Source organism: Dermacentor silvarum, chromosome 6 (assembly GCF_013339745.2).
Source record: "Dermacentor silvarum isolate Dsil-2018 chromosome 6, BIME_Dsil_1.4, whole genome shotgun sequence".
Classification (NCBI taxonomy): domain Eukaryota; kingdom Metazoa; phylum Arthropoda; class Arachnida; order Ixodida; family Ixodidae; genus Dermacentor; species Dermacentor silvarum.
Genome location: NC_051159.1, coordinates 46350183 through 46369647, shown reverse-complemented (window position 1 = coordinate 46369647; position 19465 = coordinate 46350183). Strand labels below are relative to the sequence as shown.

General features: G+C 46.1%; 2 protein-coding genes across 9 annotated transcripts in view; one reads left to right on the top strand and one right to left on the bottom strand.

Annotated features, from left to right (window-relative positions):
• The window catches only part of LOC119455472 (sodium-dependent phosphate transport protein 2B), a 162834-nt gene extending 156204 nt beyond the window's left edge, over positions 1–6630 (top strand). For 7 of the 8 annotated variants that reach the window (XM_049668805.1, XM_049668804.1, XM_037716881.2 and 4 more), the window contains 4 exons: positions 303–494; positions 2225–2343; positions 2836–2944; positions 3650–6630. In XM_049668805.1, coding sequence (XP_049524762.1) covers positions 303–494; positions 2225–2343; positions 2836–2944; positions 3650–4659 — 1430 coding nt within the window. In that variant the 3' untranslated portion in view covers positions 4660–6630. The remainder of the gene's footprint in view (positions 1–302; positions 495–2224; positions 2344–2835; positions 2945–3649) is intronic. The other variant, XR_007467477.1, reaches the window with a different exon arrangement.
• Positions 6631–11275: 4645 nt separating this feature from the next.
• LOC125946119 (uncharacterized) lies at positions 11276–17088 on the bottom strand. The gene is made up of 2 exons (XM_049668604.1): positions 16894–17088; positions 11276–11765 (listed from the first exon to the last, which is right to left on the bottom strand). The coding sequence occupies exons 1-2, from the start codon at positions 17044–17046 to the stop codon at positions 11592–11594; spliced, it is 327 nt and encodes a 108-aa protein (XP_049524561.1). The 5' UTR covers positions 17047–17088; the 3' UTR covers positions 11276–11591.
• Between the last annotated feature and the right edge of the window lie 2377 nt (positions 17089–19465).

Here is a 19465-nt window from a genome sequence, read left to right as displayed (position 1 = left end):
ATGACTGACCTCTCACATGCCACACAGAAAAGTCCATCGTTTGGCAAACGGCACGGGCTGATGTTAACAGTGCAGACAGTCTCCAGGAGCCGATTCGGACCGACAAGTTCTTCAGTGACGACAACCAACACAGTATTTCAGATGCCGTTGTTGATGCGTTTCTCGCTAAGTCCCCTTTCCTCGGCTGTCGTCGCCAAAGCCGTCCGAGTGCCAAAAGTGTTTGGCCGCGATGCATCGATCCGGAGCGATGGGCGCGCTGACACGTTGTGCTCGCTTCTTTTCTTTTTTTCCTCCTTTCTCAGTGATCCAGGTTCGCGACGCCATACCCATCATCATGGGGGCCAACATCGGCACGTCGGTGACCAACACCATCGTGTCGCTGATGCAGAGCGGTGAGCGAAACGAGTTCCGCAGAGCCTTCGCTGCTGCCACCGTGCACGACATGTTCAACTGGCTCACGGTCATCGTCCTGCTGCCCTTGGAGGTCGCCTTCGGTGAGCTCTCTCGTCACGTCACTGCAGTGCCAGCCGCGCGCGTGCATTACCACACACACACACCTGTCGCGTTCTCCTGCCTGCCTGTAAATCTTCCGGCGCCCACTCGACACGTTGCTGTGCCTTGCTTGCGTGCCCTTGGCTTCGCGTCCTTTCTCGAGCGCAGGTTTTTTTTTCTTCTTACTCTTTCATTCTTCGTGTATTACACCTGGAGTGGCATTCCAAGTGTGTAGCCTGAATAACCCTTTCGGTCAACATTATCTTGTTTGTTCTGACCCACAGCGCCAAGGGCAATACAATGCGTGGGTAATGTGTGTAGTGTTCTACAATGCGCAGAAACACAGAAAGGGTGGGCGAGTTTGTATGATTGAATTGTAAATAACCAGCATACAGACGCAGACCGAGAAAGCAGGGTGACAGCGAACATAATCGGTTCCACTTAACCAACGAAAATGAATCATTAGAAAAAACTGATGCAAAGGAGGGGTGCAAGCAATTGCATCCATCCAGCCTTCGAAAGCTTGTTTCTTCACCGGTGTTTTCGCGCAAAATTTCTGCCCGTCCCATCTCCCGCCCTGTTCAAAATCCAGGCCACAAACTAGGCCTCACGCTTTAACTGGAAAGCTTAGCGCAAAAAATTCAACAGAAGGAACGGAGGACTAACGTGTTCCCTGTGTTCAATTTTTTTGCGCTAAGTTGTCCAGGCAACTTGATACAGCAACTAGCTCAGAAGTGAGTCCCTCTGTAGGTCTTGCGAATGTATTTGACTTGCGTGATCTACCAGAATAAATATGACTGGCGATGAAAAACAACGCGTGTCAGTAGTTTGTTCATAGGAGCTCGTACTATGACGTCTCGGATTGTTGTAAAACATGTAGCTCTAGAATGTGGCTTGCGAGAATGACGGCCCAGGGTCATATGCCAGGTACCGTTGATGCGCAGAGACGTACGCTATATTTAGTTTTCAGTCGTTTGCGCTTCATATTTGCGCAGCTTGTTACAACTGCCGACCAATGAAGGGTGAAAACGCTAGCGCGTGACCTTCGTTACACACGTGTCACGCCGTCATGCGCGACATGTGTTCCTATCATTATTGATTTCGTTCTCTTCAGAATAGTAAAAAAAAAGCGGAAAATACGGGCTCCCGTGCAACTGTTCCTTTAAATATTTCGGCGTAAAGGAGCCACGAACACCGTGACCTAGAGCGTACTGTGGTAAATAGCCTCGAGATGGACGTATTAGATTCGTCTAGTGCGGAATCGGTGTCGCTACATACGAACGCATGAACCGCTTCCAAAATTCTAGTTCGGGCGCCTGAGCACTGGCGGCTCTCGTCGACCGAGCCGGTTTTATTTCGATCGCAGTGAAGTTTGCCATAACGTTCTGCTTGGACACAAGAACGCCGCTGTACTTGGGGAACATGTAATACAAGCGACTTTATTGTATTTTTTTCCCACCCGCAGTGGTGGTTATGGTTTTCTTGCTGCTGAGCGCGAGGTCGCGCGCTCGACTCCCGGCTATGGCGGCTGCACTTTTATGGAGGCGACATGCAAACACGCTCATGTAAATAAATTTAGGTACGCGTTACAGACACAAGGTGTTCGTAAATCCAAGTGTTTTGCTACGGCGTCCCTCAGCATTGCTTTATGACGTTAAACCAAGTGCCTCAATGTGTTTTCGCTGCAGGAAAACACGTATTAACGTGCAATTTTGCTTGTTTGTAACCGCAGGTTTGCTGTACCACTTGACCAGCGCCATCATGAACTCTACCAACTGGACGACTAACAAAAATGCTAACAGGGACTTCTTGCAAGTTTTGACGAAGCCGTTTACCAGCCTTGTTATTCAGGTAGGGCGGTGTGTTTCAATTAGTGTAGACGCTTTGCTCCACTTCCAACATATGTTGCGTGCATTTTTAAAACATGTCATTGCACTAGTGGAGTAGGCGATTTTTTTATAGAGAATGCATTGCAGGCATTTGCGTATGTGCATATTGATTAGCTAAACATATTACACATTGATAAAGAAATGAATGTTTGGTCATTTAATGTAGTTTCAATTTCACGGTGTAGTTGGACACTTTATGGTGTCGTTGCAAATTGCGAATTTGTCCTTTGGTCCTTCAACCATATAGCTGCTCCTTACGTGTCAAAGGGGGTAGGCGGTCCTTATGCCGACAGCTTTGTAATTCATTCCATTCTGCAGCTTTCAGTTATTAAAGCGTTAACTGTTTGCGACTGCACTGAAATTTTGTACGGTGGCACCCGTAAACTGTGCTGCCATTATTTGGTTACTGATGGCCTCTCGAAAAAGCTTATTTGTGATTTTTTTCTTCATTTAGTTGGACAAAAAGGTCATTGAGAAAGTTGCCATCGGAGACGAGCGGTACTACAACCAATCTCTTATCAAGCGGTGTTGCAACATGACCAGCGATGGATGTTCGACGCATTGTAAGTACAATAATTCACTCTGATATTATTCTCTGAGCGCGGACCTAATCTCTACCACCCATCAGCTAGAACGTGGAATACATCGGTGCTACATCTCTTGCTGCGACCTTGGAGTTAGACCTGAAACACCATTTTGATACTTGGGTATTAAACAATCTTAAGGCTAAAATTAAGCGTACTGACATCCTAAGCCCTTTTTAACGCCTGCATTTTTACAGTAATACGATGCAGAATAGTAGGAATGTATGAGTACACGATTATAAGAATGATTCACAACCTCCCGAACACAAGGGATCGGAAGGCTGAAACGCGTTGTTAAGCAGTTGCTTCCATGTCAAAGACTGTTAGTCATATACAATATTATGCTATTTCTGCCAGTGGTGTCTCGAACTTGGTACTCCATCACTTGTGCATGTGGTCAATCAAATGACAAAATGCTGTGCTTGGTGACCTTTACCGTCGAGGCCAATCATAGTTCGAAATGAAGTTCCTCAAGCCGTTTGCAACCGCAGCAATGGTACCGCGGTCGCGACAGCAATATGCGTGGTGTTACCATGTGACATTGAGCGGCGCGTGTTGCTTCGCATTGCGAGTTCTACTAACTGAGCTACAATGTTTGCAAACCTAAGTGAAACTTTCTTCTGTGTTTCGTTTTTTTTTGGGGGGGAAGAAATACGGCCTAATATGTACCGCCCTTGCTTGCAGGCAAATTCGCCCTGGCCTCCCTGGACTGGCAAGACAGCTTCGTCGGCCTGTTGCTGCTGGGCATTTCCCTGCTGACGCTGTGCGTCTGCCTCATCCTCATGGTCAAGCTTCTGCACTCGATGCTTCGCGGTCGCATCGCAGTCATTATCAAGACCACCGTGAACGCCGAGTACAGGTTCCCGTACTCCGTGCTGGTCGGCTACATCGCCATCCTGCTCGGCTGCATCATGACCATCCTCGTGCAGAGCTCTTCCATCTTCACCTCGGCGCTGACGCCACTGGCGGGCATTGGCGTCATCAGCCTGGAGCGCATCTACCCGTTGACCTTGGGCTCCAACATTGGCACCACGACCACGGGCATCCTGGCGGCGCTTGCCGCAGACTCCAGCCGCATCAGGCACACGCTGCAGATCTCCTTCTGCCACCTCTTCTTCAACGTGCTGGGCATCTTGATGTTCTACCCATTGCCCTTCACCCGCTTCCCCATCCAGCTGGCCAAAATTCTGGGTAACACGACCGCCAAGTACCGCTGGTTCTCGGTTCTCTACCTGCTGTGCATGTTCCTCTTCTTTCCGGCGGCCGTGTTCGGGCTGTCCATGGCCGGCATGATCGTGTTCATGGTTGTTCTCATTCCCATCCTGATCATCCTGGCGGTGGTGGTCGCCGTCAACATTATTCAGCGGAAGGCGCCCCACGTGCTGCCCGAGAAGCTGCGCAACTGGCTGTGGCTCCCCGAGTGGATGCGTTCGCTCGACCCGCTCGACCGCGTCATCGGAGCCGTCGTCGGCCGGTGCGGCTGCTGCCAGCGGCTGTGCCCGCCCCAGACGGCGCACGACGCTTCGGTCATGCCCACAATGAGGGAGGTGTCGTCCCAGATGAACTTCATCGAGTCTCGCCGGTCGTCCTGTCCGTCAGACTCGCAGTCTGACCTACAAGCCTTCGAGAACTCTGCTTTCAACTGGACTAAAGACAAGCAGAACGGTGGCGCCACGTTTATAACCCAGCTATAGCGCCCCAGTAGGTCCTGTGCTGTGATGTAAATACGCGTCTTTATATATATGTGTGTGTGATATATATATACAAACTCCTGCCTTGTATATAAGACTTCGTGTGTGCGTGTGTGTGCGAGCGATACGCGAGTGAGTTTCAGTGGCTCCAGCGAACATGGGTGGCGTGTTTTTTTCGCGGGTGTGTCTGACAGCATAGAAGCCTTACTTGTAGCCTATAACTTGCGTTAGAGCACTAGCCGCGAAGTTGCTTTCTCGCTGTGTTAACAGTCGTCGTCGTTAGGTTTTCCACACCTATCCCGTAGTCCGTGTAGCGAATAATACTATATTTGTCCACGTGGTATTTCTGTAGAAATGGCAGAGATCGCCAGACTATTGTGATAAGTCGTTCTTGGGTACCTATGAAACGTCGTTGGCGAACGTAGTCAGTGGCATAGTATAGTAGCTACGTAGGTGACGACTAAGCGAGCTGTAAGCTTTTTTTTTTCGTGCTTTTGATCTCACATCAGTATCGTTCAAGTACTAGATATCGATATCTAGGCACGTGTCAGACTTCGCTAGCGATGTTGTCCACCAAATGCTCTAGTGCATCGTTGTAATATCAGAGAGTAAAAAAAAAAAAATGTGCCATTCAGAAAGCTTACTTCACCGCTTTCTGGCGCAAGTATTCCTTTCAGTACTTCGTAGTCATAGTTACGGCAGCGTATAGGTTTTTAATCTCTTCACCATTTTATTGAGCATTTCGAAGCGACGTTTAAGGGTGCTGCAGTGTTGATATGCAGAACGACCTTGGAATGTGCTTTAATTTCTAGTGGTAGCATTCGTGTCGCGAAGGTCGTCTTGCCCCGCGAATCGGTAAGAACGCAACCTTTGTCGTCAAGTGCCACCCTGCAGCGTTTGAGCGTTTTAGCTTTCTTTTTTTATTACACGTGACCTAATGTTAGATAATATTAGGGTATCTCATCGCCATCGTTTTTTTCTGTTCGTTCAGCAGTGTCGCAATCTATTTTGTTTTTTTTTTTTTTACTACTGAGACCCTCGGCACCCCCTTCCCACTGCCCCTTCTTGTAAGTGCGAGAACCTGACCCGACTGCTTTCCGTTCTTAACATTCTAGTTTTTGCGCCACAGGCTTATCTTAGAAACATACATTCCAAGGCTTCGGACGTGTACACGTACGTCGTCTCGTGCGGTACTTAGAACATTGGAGAAAAAAAAAAAAAAAACGTCCGTCTGATTTTTCGAGGCCCCGTGTGTGTACTTCGTTGCCGTCGCATCTCTTGGTGTCGCGGTCATCTTACGCATTACAACATGTAGCCAAGTGCTTTCTTGCTCGCCCACGCAATGGCAAGCACCGCACGCTTGTCCTCGGCAGTCGGTGTGCATTCTGCAGTCATCGGTGTACACTCTACGCTACTATGGAGTGCCTGCAAAAGTGTCATGTCCCTGTCTTCCCTGTACAGTCTAACGCACCGGTCCACTGTGCTTAGCATCTGTTATTGAATCGGCAGATGACTTGGCCGCATTTTTACCGAGCAAAAGGCCTCATTTTTTGGAGCTTCAGAAAGAGTTCAAAGTTTGTGCGTAAGACGCCGAGGGTGTGTGCGGCGTTTGAGTCTGCGGATATTCTCTGAACTGTTCTCAGCGGCGTGTTGTCAGTGACGCGTTTATAATAGTTTGCCGGGACCCGTATACGGGGAAACGTGTGCAAAATGCAATGTGCGCTTTCGGTTAGCGCCGGAGTCGCATTTCCGAAGGAGCGAATTACTGGAGTGGTTACGTGTGTGTGTATTGCGTTATCTTCCGGTATGATCATATTTTGCATTGTTTTTCTGTTTGAAAGAAACAAGTCGGTTTCATTATTTATTACGTTCAGTGTCAACCTCTCGAAGAGCGCGAAAAAGTCGCATTCAATCAGTACAATCAAGGTTGAGCAAACTGAAGCAGAAATAAAATGTTTTTAATTCCTTTTCTAACTTCGTGTATTCGCTCTTTGTAGTACTTGTGTAATCCATGTGCGAGACGTTGGTACGTTAGCATATTTACACACGTTCCTTCAAACGCCCATGCCAATTGAAGTACACAAAGCCTTCGTGGTCTGAGGTATGGCATCAGGTAAGTGAACAAGCGCACATAGTCAAATGAAACCAGTGACACATGAATGACAGTATTTATCTTTTCCTCTTTTCTATGGTAGCTTGCCCTTATCTGAGATAATGGGGACACAAGCTTGGTGGGCATTGTTGCTTTACACAATATAACCGCTTTGCATTTTTCATGTTAACATTTCTTGTTGCTCTAAACTTACACGGACGCTCCTAAATCAGAAGAGTGGACGGACCTGCAAGCAACCTGCAAAAAATCCACTCAGGTAAGCGACAGTAAGAGTTCCTGGTGGCTTTTTACACCAGACGTCTGGATATATACGAAAAAGAGAGGGTTATGGTTTACAGCGGCCAATTTCATGGGATCCTGCATTGCTGAGAGCTCAAAACATCGTACATCGTCACGTATACAAGACGAAGGTGGTGCAAAAAAAAAAAATGAATGCACGGTGCTACATGACATTTTACGGTAAAGGACTCTCGTTAGTCATTGCGGGGTTGGGTCACATCTTTCTGTCAAATTCAGTAGTCTTGTCAGGTTGTTACGTAATATTTTAGGGATTAGTTCTAAAACGTGAAACCTTCCATGCTACTGGTTTACTGGTGTTCCAGAAGCATAAGTTTCTCGTTAAACGCCATAATACCCTGCTGGAAAAACTAACGCACTTAACACTAAACTAGTTTTTACAAATGTCTGCCTTCGTAGACTATATCGGCTTAAGGTATGTGCTATTTGTTAAGCAGGTTTCTAGTAAGGGACACAAAGGATTTATTAGCGACTGCGTGGGTTATTTTGGATTTTTAGTAATATTTTCAAGTTGCACTGAGTCGCGGTAGACCGTACAAGACGCCCATAGCAAACGTGGAATGCAAAAAATCGCCGCATATTCACGAAGTGAATCATCATGAGTGGGGCGAATCACTGGGGATCGTTATACCGTAAGATCACCCATGAAATTGCTCCACTCGCGCATGTAAATGTGTGACAACGCGGTGTACAGTATATACAATGTGCAAGATAGATATACCTGATAGCGAAGCTTCCATAGAAGCCCATACGTTCAAAACATGGCGGTTGTTCGGCGGTTCATGGGGCTTAGCGCCATCTGTGTGAGGAGGGAACACTTCTGGCGGAAAAAAAATAATGTGACGTCATATCCGTTAAAAACAGAAGTGACGTCATTTTGTTCTCAAAGGCGCGAAGTTTGTTTTCGGTGGCCTGCCACTACAGCTGCATATTCAAATGCCCCGCCATACAACTTGACGGGCGTTGCGAGCTTTCAGCGCCGAAAGCGATGCAGGTAAAGGTCAGCCGTACGGGTGTCGAAATCGCATCCCTGTACAGAATATACTTTCTTTGGAGGCCGATGAACACTTTGGACGTAGAATGCTCGTCCTTTTGTCGGACGCCAAGTCCACAGGCCAGCGCTGTCGCCCGAAAACAACTAAATTAAACAATTATTTGGCGGTCGCAACTTACTGCTTATTCAGTCAAAAGCAATGAGACTACCCGCGTCACCAAATTCAGACAAACGGCAAGCAAAACAACACAACATTTGAGGGGGGCGTATTGTAACAGGTTAACTTTACGAGCGCGCCTTTCCGCACACTTCAAGAGGTGCATTGCATTGCAAGAGATAGCGGCAATGCCCGCCGCTATCGGTGGGCGCTCTTACGGTGGGCGCTGAAAAAAGGTATTTATTGATAATGATCAAGTAAAATGGAATGGTCTCTTCTTTTCTCGCCATCCGTATATAAAATTGATTAGGAACCTTATTTTCGTTAAATGAATCTAACTGTCTCTCTCTTTATTTATAAAACGCTTTTTTCTTTCCCAATGTTTGTTCCCTCCAAACATAGTCGCGCTTCAATCGCTGCTCCCATAACCACCCTTGCTGATGTCGGTGACAATTCGTTCGGAACCGCTTTTCGTCCGAAGCTTCGCGACCTATGTGAATCGACCTCGCAATGTGTTTTATTGCTCATAACGCGTATATCGTGTTGAGTCCCGGGTTGCGTTTCGATTTCGCTATTACTGCTTTAGGGACGGTGAAATGCAGAGCCAGCGGTTATTCTAGCGGATACATCCTAAAGTTTGCACAGACGAGGTCTATGCACGTTCCCCTCGTGGTCGTGCATTGCTTGTAGTCGTAAGAGATGCACCGTAAGAGCGCAGCTTGTCGTCGGTGTGGCCGCTTTGCCGCCGCTTCCCTCGCTCTCGCCTCCGGAGTAGCTTACTGTCGGCGTTGCCGGCGAGCCGCCGCTTCCCGCGCCCTCACATCCGGGTCCGCTTGGCGTTTTTGCCGCTTTGCCGATGCTTCCCGCGCCCTCAACTCCGGGTCCGCTTGGCGTTTTTGCTGCTTTGCCGATGCTTTCTGCGCCCTCGCCGCCGGAGTAGCTTGCTGTCTGAGTAGACGGTGAGCCGCAGCATACCGTGCCTTGCGTTCGTCCATGGCAGAAAGAGATTGTGTGGCCAAGAACGCGCCATACACAGCATGACGTTGAGCCGCTGCATCCAACGTTTCATCCATGACAGATAGATGGCGCGGCAGTCGATGTGAGCAGGGACGACGGCGCGTTATACACAGCAGCGCCATCTCCTGTATAGACGTTGAGCCGCTGCATGCAATGTTTCATCCATGACAGACAGATCGTGTGGAAGTCGATGTGAGCAGGGACGACGGCGCGCCATACACAGCAGCGTCCATCTCGTGTATAGACGTTGAGCCGCTGCATGCAATGTTTCATCCATGACAGAAAGATGGCTTGGCAGTCGATGTGAGCATGGACGATGGCGGACAGATAAGGCTAGACCCAACGGAGCTTCGCCCCTAATAAAGCGTTATAGATTGACATTAAGAGAAAAAAGTGGAGCTAGGTAGGCCATGTAGTGCGTAGGGTGGATGACTGCGGCATTTATAGACAAATGAACATGTGACTTGGTTTCAGTCATCATGCCGTCTGATATTAAATGAGTTTGAGTGGTGCCAGCTATGGAACATGAAATTAAACGTTAAGAAGCGCAAATCACATATTATCCGCCCAACATATCACATGAACAACACTAATCTGGAATCTCTGTACTCACCCAAGCACCTAGGCGTGCCAGTCGTATGTTATGTTACCTCTGCACGACCGTCTTCTCACGCACTTGCATCTCTCAAGTTGCAGCTTTATACAAAAAAAGAAGCATTGGTACGAACTAAACTAAAATATGCAGCTGCTAATGGGATCCGCACTTCGAATCACTCATAGGTGACTTAGAGGCAGTACAAAACCATGCATCACGTTTCATTCTTTCCAACTATCATAGCACCACTAGTGTTACATCTATGAAGGACACTCTTTCCTTACGCAGCCTGTCTCATCGTAGAAAAGCTTTCCGCCTTTGCTTATATTATACGATTTTTCGTCACAATTTATTCCTTAAGAATAGCTAGGCTACTAACAAAACCATCCTACAGTTCCACACTCGTTGATAACCATCATAAGCTCGATATTCCATTTTCAGACGCTAAATGTTAGCAGGAATCATTCATTCCCAGTACTTGTTCGAGTTGTAATTGCCTTCCAAACAATGTTATCGCCATTAAAGATAATGCTCTTATAAATGCTGCTACGAGCCTGCTTTGTGAGCAACTACCTTAATGTTGCATCACAGCTGTTATAGTTGCCAATTGTATACTGTATTGATTCTGGTTTTGCTGCGGCTGTTCAAGTTTATTGTGATAAAATACATGTACAGAAGGAGGTATGATGTCGTGCAGGAGGACGTCCCAGGTATTTGTATGTGCCATTGTGCCAGCTCCCCTCCCTTACGCCGTATAGTCTTGAGGGCAAATAAATGAATAAATAAATATATAAATAAATAACGAATTCCGTATGCTAGGAGTTATGAACCAATATTTCTGTGTCAAATATGTTCCGCAAAAGTAAAGTTCAGCGCATAATGTAAATCTTCCAGAAACATAATTTCGTGCTTGTTTGCGTCTAGGAACTTTTCTATTGTAACTCTCTAGGCAAAATAAAAGTTGCTATCGTAGACTTTTCGTCAATTTTTCATGACCTGTGCAGCTGGACCTGGCTCATGGTCTAGAATGCTGCTATCTACCGCAGGAATTGTTTTTTACTGTGTAGATTCCAATGCTCGATTTACCACAGACTTGTCCCCACTAAAGCTCAGCCCGCGATCGCTGTTTGCAATTAGAATGTGAATGAAAATGAAAACGTCCCTCAGGTGGCGTTCATACCCTCATCTTTCACATTACGCGTGCGGTGCAGCACCAATTAAGCTAACGCTGTTGCCATCCTACGGTCCACTTACTTGGGTGGCAAGTATATATGTTTGTAGTACTAGTTTAGCATTGGGAGGCCACCATTTGCTTACATTTTACTTTGCCTGAAACTCTCAACCGACGTGTTTAGATCAAGAAGTCATCCACGAGCTGACAGTACCAATAAAGAGGCACACCGTGAAAGTTTGAGATAATGTTTGATTTTATTTGGTATGATCACTTAACCGTTTATACTGCTTTGTTCATGAATTGACAATACTAGCGCGTTTTAAAACATAGTTTCCCGCTTCCTTGCTATTTCATAAATACCATGACACACCAGATAGAAAGCGCAAAGGCCGTTAGAAAAATGCGCAAAACAAAAGGTAAGTTTCAAAACAGACGTCGTAGACGTTTGCGCTTGCTTTGGAAAAACTGCACTACGGGACTAACCGTAAAAGTTTCATTTCGCAAAAAACCACGCTTAATTTTCTCGATACAATATTTACACGCACTCTGCCCGAAGCCGCGAAGGCACAATAGCGACCAAGCACCAGGTCAGAAGTCTTCCTGGATGTACATCTGCTCTTCTCCAAATTCATGCTTCATGTATTCCTCGTAGTTGTTCTCGGCGCCTTCATTGCGCTGGAGCCAGTCGATCTCCGGGGGCAAACGGTAGCGCTTGTCTGCCATCACAATCACCACAGGCCTCACCCGGTCGTGAAAGATGCCCTGCAAAGCGATGCATAGTGTAATGCGCATAAGAAAATGAATATAATTTCTAAAGTTAACGTACTTGCGGTCAAACGCGAATGTTCTTTCTAGTGCTAGTGAATTTGTTGTTTCATATCGTTCAGCGAAATCACAGAACCTAATTTGGCAGATCGGCCACAAATCTGGCCGCATCAGGGTTCAAGGAATGTAAACGAAATTTGAGAAATAAATTGAAAAGAAAGAATAACAAAAAAGTATTTCATCTAAGGTCATCATGATCATCGTCATCATCAGTCTATTTTTATTTTCACTGCCGGAGTAAGGCCTCTCCTAGCGATCTCCACTTGCCCCTGTCTTCCCCTAGCCGATTCCCACTTGCACCTTTAAATTTTCACCCGCCGTGGTTGCTTAGTGGTTATGGTGTGCTGCTAAGCACAAGATCGCGGGATCGAATCCCGGCGAAGGCGGCCGCATTTCGGTGGAGGAGAAATGTAGAAAACACCCGTGTACTCGGCTTTAGGTTCACGTTATAGAACCCTAGGTGGTCCAAAACAATTCGGATTCCCCCACTACGGCATGCCTCATAATCATATGCTACTTTTGACATGCAAAATACCATAATTTAAAATATATTTCCCTATTTCATTACCCCACCTAATTTTCTGCTGTCCTTGCCTGCGCTTCCCTTCCCTTGGCAACCATTCTCTAATGGTCCATCGGTTATCTTCCCTACGCATTACATGGCCTGCGCAGCTCCATTCTTTTCCTCTTAACGCCAGCTAGAATATCGGTTATCCGCGTTTGCTCTCTGATCCTCACTGCTCTCTTCCTGCCCCTTAACGTTACCCCTAACATTTTTCGTTCCATTGCTCTTTGCGCGGTCCTTAACTTGGTCTCCAGCTTTTTTGTTAACCTCCACGCTTCTGCCCCATATGTTATACCCCTGTCACACGGCAGATCTAATGTCATTTCCAATGAATGACATTCGCTCGTAATGTCATTTGTTTGCTGTCACACGGGAAAATGTAATGGCATTCATTGAAAATGACATTTGCAAATGAATGAGTTCGCCGAACTCATTCGCATTCGGTTTGGAACCTAATGTGTAGTCTCAACACCAGGAGCCTACCAATCAGCTTCGCAAACAGTCCATGTTTTTTTATTGTTTAACAAAAATAACTTTTGTTTTGTCAATTTTTATTGCATAATGTTCTACTTTCATGGCGTTTAAGTACACCACAGTGCATAATTGCCGAAAGCTACTCTCAATCCAGTGACTAGGCGGCCGTCTTTGGCTTTGGCTGTGGCACGGTGGCAGTCGTGTTTATTCGCGCCAGCCGTAGCCAGCAGCGCGCACTTCGCAGGAGCCGCTTGGTTAAACACGTGCGTATTTGGCGATGACACCAAACCAAGAAGACTGTGATGTGGACATTAGGAGCCGCACGCAGTGGTTCGAAGGGGAAACCCACACACTCAGCTATGTGAATGAGTTTGTGCACAGCCGCCCTTCGTACTCCCTAGAAATCGCTTCTTGCGCTTCCAACTCGAGGTTCAGCGATGTCTGGCCCGCATGCAAATCAGAGCAGCGATTACACGCAACTGCCGTTCTCGTGCTTCTTCAGCAGACATAGCGGTAGTTCTAGATACCGTAGCGGTAGCGCCCGTAGTGCTTTCCGCCATGCTGTTTGCCTGATATTTGGCTTGGCTTGACTAGACTCAGTTGCCAGTGTCGACGAGTTAGTGATCCATAAACACAGTGTGAAAGGGAGGGTCACTCATTGCAACGGATTTTAGCATACTACAAAATAATCATCACACTAAATTAGGGAAACGACACTATTATTGTCTCTTTTTTTACTATCGTCATTGTCATCATTTTCAAATGACATTAGTTCTCGCCGTGTGACAGCGCGCGGTGAAAATGACATTAAACCCCAACAAATGTCATTCGTTGGAAATGACATTAGATCTGCCGTGTGACAGGGGTATTAGTACCGGTAGAATGCAAATGATTACACACGCTTCTTTTCAACAACAGAGGTAAAGTGCCCCGTCAGAACTTCGTAATGCCCGCTGTATGCACTCCAACCCTACCTTACTCTTGAGTACCCTTTAAGCAATTTACCTAGATAAACGTACTCCTGCACAGACTTTATAGGCTGACCGGCTATCATGAATTTCCATTTCCTTGCCTGGCTATTGAACATTATCTTTGTCTTCGGCATGTTAATCTTGAACCCTACCGCTGACACGTTCTCGCATAAGGTCTTCAATCATTTGTTGTAATTCATCCCCAGCGTTGCTGAACTGGACAATGTCATCTGCAAACCGAAGATTGTTAAGAAAATCGTCATTGAACCTCGCTCCCACGCCTTCCATATCTAATATATTGAATACTTCTAAGCATGCAGTGAATAATAGCATTGGAGAGATTGCAACTCCTTGCCTGACCACATTCCTGATAGGCAATTTCATACTTTTCTCGTGGAGAAACAAGGTAATTCTGGAATCTTGGTAGATATGACCCAGTATATATATGTGGGCATGCCGTCTGTACTCCTTGATTACTCAATGCCTCCTTGAATGCTGGTACTTCTATTGAATCAAATGCATTTTAACAACATTTGAAAGTCACATGGAGAGTTTGATTGTGCTCCACAGATATCCCAATGCTTGGTTGATGACACGGGCGTGATACATTCTAGAATATTGCTTCCTGAAGCCAGCCTGTTGTCTTGGTTGATTGAAGTCTTGTTGCCCTGATTCTATTGGAAACTATGTTGCTAAATATTTTATACAGTACTGAAATCAAGCTAATCGTCTATAATTATTCAATTATTTAATGTCTCCCTTCTTAAGGATTAGCATAATCTTGGTACTGTTGTAGCTCTCTGGCTCACTAGAAATCGGTAGGCATTGTGTGTAAAGGGCCGCAAGCTTTTCAAGCATACATCCTTCACTTATTTCATCTTCTGCCGTTTCTCCCTGGCACATGTCTTGCAAGGCCCTTCTAACTTCATCGCTACTTATAGAGGGAGCATCTGTGTTCTGCTCATCGCTATTTCCAATGACAGTTGCGTGGCTGCTCTGGGTACTGTACAGGTTAAGTATGAAATTAATCTGCTGCTCTGATTATGCCATCGAAAATGCTGATGACATTACCCTGCTTACCATTCACTGCATACACCCGGCCCTGTCCTATGTCACGTTTTCTTCTTACTTATTTAATGCTGCGGCCATTATTTACGGCTTCCTCTATCTTTTCGACGTTACACTTTTGACTATCGCTTACTTTCTCTTTGTTTATTAGCTTCGATTGTTCAGCGAATTCTCATGAATTAAACAGTTTCTCATGAATTAAACAGTTTCATACTTTTTCGTGTCTGTCGTGACTAGCATTGGAGAGATTGTGTGTCCTAACTTGACCCCCCTTTTCTACTTTTCTTCTGGAGAAGCAGGCTACCTGTGGAATCTTTATCGATATTTCCCCATATATTCCCGCATGCATTCTGTGCTACTTGATTAGGCAATGGTAATAAAGGAAGCTTTTGTTACTTCAGAGAGCTTACCTACTGGTTCCCTTTGGGACTTACCTCACACTTCATTTGCTATTTCTGATTTGAGCCTAGTTACGGTTCTAATGCACCTGCCTTCAAAATGCTATTTACTTTGCTACCTTGAGAGATTATTATTTATTAGTTTTTTGCGTACACATATGACGCAGGTAGGGAAGAAAGCCTGTACACCACTTGACGCGTCCGGGTATATTCAAACATTGAGGCATACAGCAAGTAGCAGCAGAAGTTTCATATATTACTTAGGAAAACATGCATAAAGAAATGCTAAAAATAAATAATACAACGCCGAGAGAAACGCACTGCAAAGATTATACATTCGCCGAAGAAAAGCAGTGAACGTAAATGAAAAATCCAACATACACCTGGAAATATGTAAAGAAAAATTTGCAAAAAGTTTAGACGCGAGAGTTAATGATTAACCGATGCTGAGCATAACGCTTGAAGCGCACTGCGCTCCACTGTGTGTACGCTTCGACTTTTTAATTCGGTTAGCGGAATATGGGCACTTCAAGCACTTATCATTCTGCTGGTATCTATTTTTAAACCTCTTTAGCGGTTCTGATTTATAAAATGCGCGACTGAATAAAAGTGAACGTCAACAATAAAAATATTACTTTGCCGCCTGAAATTGATACGTATGCAATCGCGCCCCAAGTAATTCGCAGTGTGAGATACTGAACCTCAAACAGCTAGCGGCACAAATCTGGCTGCAGTCGTAAGGCCATGTTTAGTGAAGGTTTGGTCGTGTGGCATCCAAACGTTGGGTCATTCTGTGGCATGAATTTAGGAGGTTCCGCGGTGTGATTTAAAACTAGAAGGGTTTCGAAGGTTACGTTTACAGAAACATTCCACTGGGCATCCGAACCGAAGCTGCCGACGCTGTATGGAATCGGTTCATTCTTGCAATTAGCATTCCGAACCTTCATTTCATTCCTACCTACAGAGTGTAACCTAGCGTGTCGTCAGCAATACGGTATCCCCAACATCGCTACACTAAATGAACAAGCATGGTGTCACGCGCGCACAAGCAATCATGAACACACCTGACTCGATGACCGGGGAAACTCACTGTCAAAACGCTGCAGTGAGGAAGCGCGGCAGCGGCAGAGAGCGAATTGACCATGCTTCGTCCCGTATCAACGCGGACTAAGCCGCGAACACACAGCGCTCGACTGTGTCCCCGATGCAAGTGGCTTTCAAGACACAGCAGCCCGCGCCACTGGATGGCGCCGAATGTTCTTAAAGAAGCGCGAAAGAGGAGTCCCACTGCAGTACACGCCTCACACGTCACTTTTTTTTCGACGGTGGCAATACGTTGTATCGCTATAATGATGCAATGCGAAGCGCATTACCGTCGTGAAGTCATCTTGAAATGGGTTCTGCCAAAACTATTATCTACCTTTTACAATTGCCAATGCCGCCGTAATGGTTACGTTACTGAGGAACACGAACACTCAAACAAGAACGCGCGCATGTACCACTGACTAAATCAAGCTACCCACGAGATGACTGCTGGAGGGATGGTGCTACGAGCACATGATTGCGGTGAATCGCTGTTGTTGCCTTACCGGGAAGCTGAGCCTGCGAGTGCTGCGAGGCACGTACATGGGACCAACCAGGTACTCCTGCGTCTCGCTGTCGATTGCGACGCCCTGAATCAGAATGACATCATGGACGTCGGGCGTCAGAATGAACTTGGTTGCGATCTCCAAGTTGGGCATTAGGAAGGAATCCAAGCGACGCTGGATCTTCTCCAGCGGCCATGTCTGTGTAGGGTTAAGAAGAAGTAGAAGAAAAGAGGTTATACCTGGGCACCGAACGTTAAATGAAAACTGTTTCGTGCAAATCCACACATTTTCAGCATTGTCTTTCTATTGGCTGTTATGCTTGCTCAGCATCGCCTACATAGGCAATCGATCCCACACAAATATTTTGAGTAATTTTTCTGCTTTAGGGACAAAAATATTTGACACAATAAAAAATGACGTAAAATAGTGCAATACACTTTATCGCGGCTATCATGAAAAGCAAGCTAGCTACAGCCATATCAATTGTTTTTTAGGTTACCACCACGGACAACGCATAGTCATTGTGTCAGCTGTTCCTTTCACTTGAGTGTCATTTGTAAATTATCAGTGGCGCCCTCATTAGTATAAAGTTACAGGTGGCGAAACAAAAAGAAAACTGCGCCATTATGAGCGTCAGCGAACGTGCTGTTGTTTTAAAGCTGATGCAGGGGCCGGCGTCCCCTTCGTCCCTCAGCTGTTTGCGGGATGTCCAGCCTCGCGAGACAGTTCAGATAGCGAACAGCTTCTCTGTCCAGGACGCTGCAGACAACTTAATCGGTATGTTTTCTGTGACGTTGAGATAGAGTATAGTCACTCCATACAACAAGCTGTACGGCTTTGGTGGTATCGACACCACTCTGCTTGGTTACGCGGCGATAATAGATCTATGCGTCATCCATTTCTTCAACGCTGTAGCCCATGACCGTAAAACTGCGACGATTCAAGCTGCCCTCAACCGGCCCCTCTGCTCGTCTCCGGCTTCGGCACAATGCCTGATGAATATCACATTTGCATCAACCACGAAGCTTTGGCCATTTTTCTTTATGGTACCGAGAAGGATTCTCATACAGCTTTTACGAGTGGCCAAAAATGATCGAGAATAACAGGAACTAGATGGCGTGATTCGCCGCGTTGAAAAACTAACACTATAGTGTGAAGAGCTCGCTGTTACCCCCAAGAAATCTGTTGCTTTCAAATGCGCATGGATTTGACAAAACTGAGCACTTGGTCCTGCGTGAGCGTAAACAAATGCCACAGTAGACTAAGTGCTTGGGAAGGCAGAATTGACCACATTCTTCTACAAGCTTATTTCGCAAGCAGGATTCCTGTTGGTGCGTTGTTCGGAAAGCTTGGAAAATGCTACAATGTTTTTTCGTTCGGCTGCAGCTGTTACTGATGCCTACCATTCGGGATAAGGCCTTCCCCGAATGTTTTCTAGCGCCAGATATCTCGAATTCTTGGAGTAGCCGAAGGACGTGTCAACATCGTGGACAACATTGTTGTTTTCGGCGGAGACCGAGCTGAACATAACCACCGTAGCATCCTGTTCTCTAAAACTTCAAGATGGTGGGGCCTTCAAGTGCGCTTGTATGATTTCACCTTTGAAATTGATTTTTATAATCTTGAATGCGAATGCCATAGTGCCCGACTAAGGCAAGATTGCCACCATCTTAAGTTTGCAGCCTCCAAACTAACTTTGCTTGAATTCGACGCTTCCTCGGCTTACTCAAACACATTGGGCGCTTCGGGCCTAATTTCTCGACTGTTACTGCACCTCTACGGCTGCTCCTGAATCATAAAACTACATGGACCTGTGGGCGTACTCAAGCCTCAGCCCTTGAGTCCCTAAAGCAAATGGGGATGCGAAGTGCCCGTGTTATCAGGTATAACGTAGACTTTACAGAAATTGCATCTGAGGCCGCAAGTTGCTACGGCGTTGAAGCCGTAGGAGCTTGCAGCCGTACTTCTAGAAGAACAATCAGTTGACGAAAGACGTGCAGTTGCTTTCGCATCAAGATTCCGTACAATGGCAGAGCAGAAATGCAGCCTGAATAAAAAGGAAGCTATCGCTATGGAAATCATGAGTGCAACGGAAATCATTGAGTGCAATCATGAGATTCGACCAGTTTTGGGGATGACTCTTCACTTTATTATTGAGAGCGATCCCCAGCAACTTGTGAAGCTACTAGGTTCAGCTTACCTCGACGTCATGTTTAGGAAGAAGAGGAAATAGAAAAATTTTATTTGAGGCGATGCTTCGTCCGCATTGCCAATGCTTAGGGGCATGAAACGTTTCAGAATCGAGCTCCTTCCTTACCCGTTCTCAAGATACAAGACAGGCATATTTCTAGGTAAACGATTGACACCGTGTCGAGGAATCCTCAAGTTTCATCCTCTATTGCAGCAGACATCGTGGAGCTAAGTTACTCGTATCACAAGTACTCGCAGCTCTTATTTGCTCGACTTGGGCAGTACGTCTAGATATGTGTAAAGCGCAACACACTTTGGACAGAAAATGTGCTATCCTGAAAGAGTCCTGCTTCAGAGGCCAGCCTAGCTGTGATGAGCTACC

Coding starts and splice junctions, on each gene's coding strand:
- LOC125946119 (XM_049668604.1), bottom strand. CDS start 17,046: ATGCCCAACTTGGAGATCGCAACCAAGTTCATTCTGACGCCCGACGTC. Junction 11,766..16,893: donor CTCGCAGGCTCAGCTTCCCG/GTAAGGCAACAA, acceptor ATCGCTTTGCAG/GGCATCTTTCACGACCGGGT.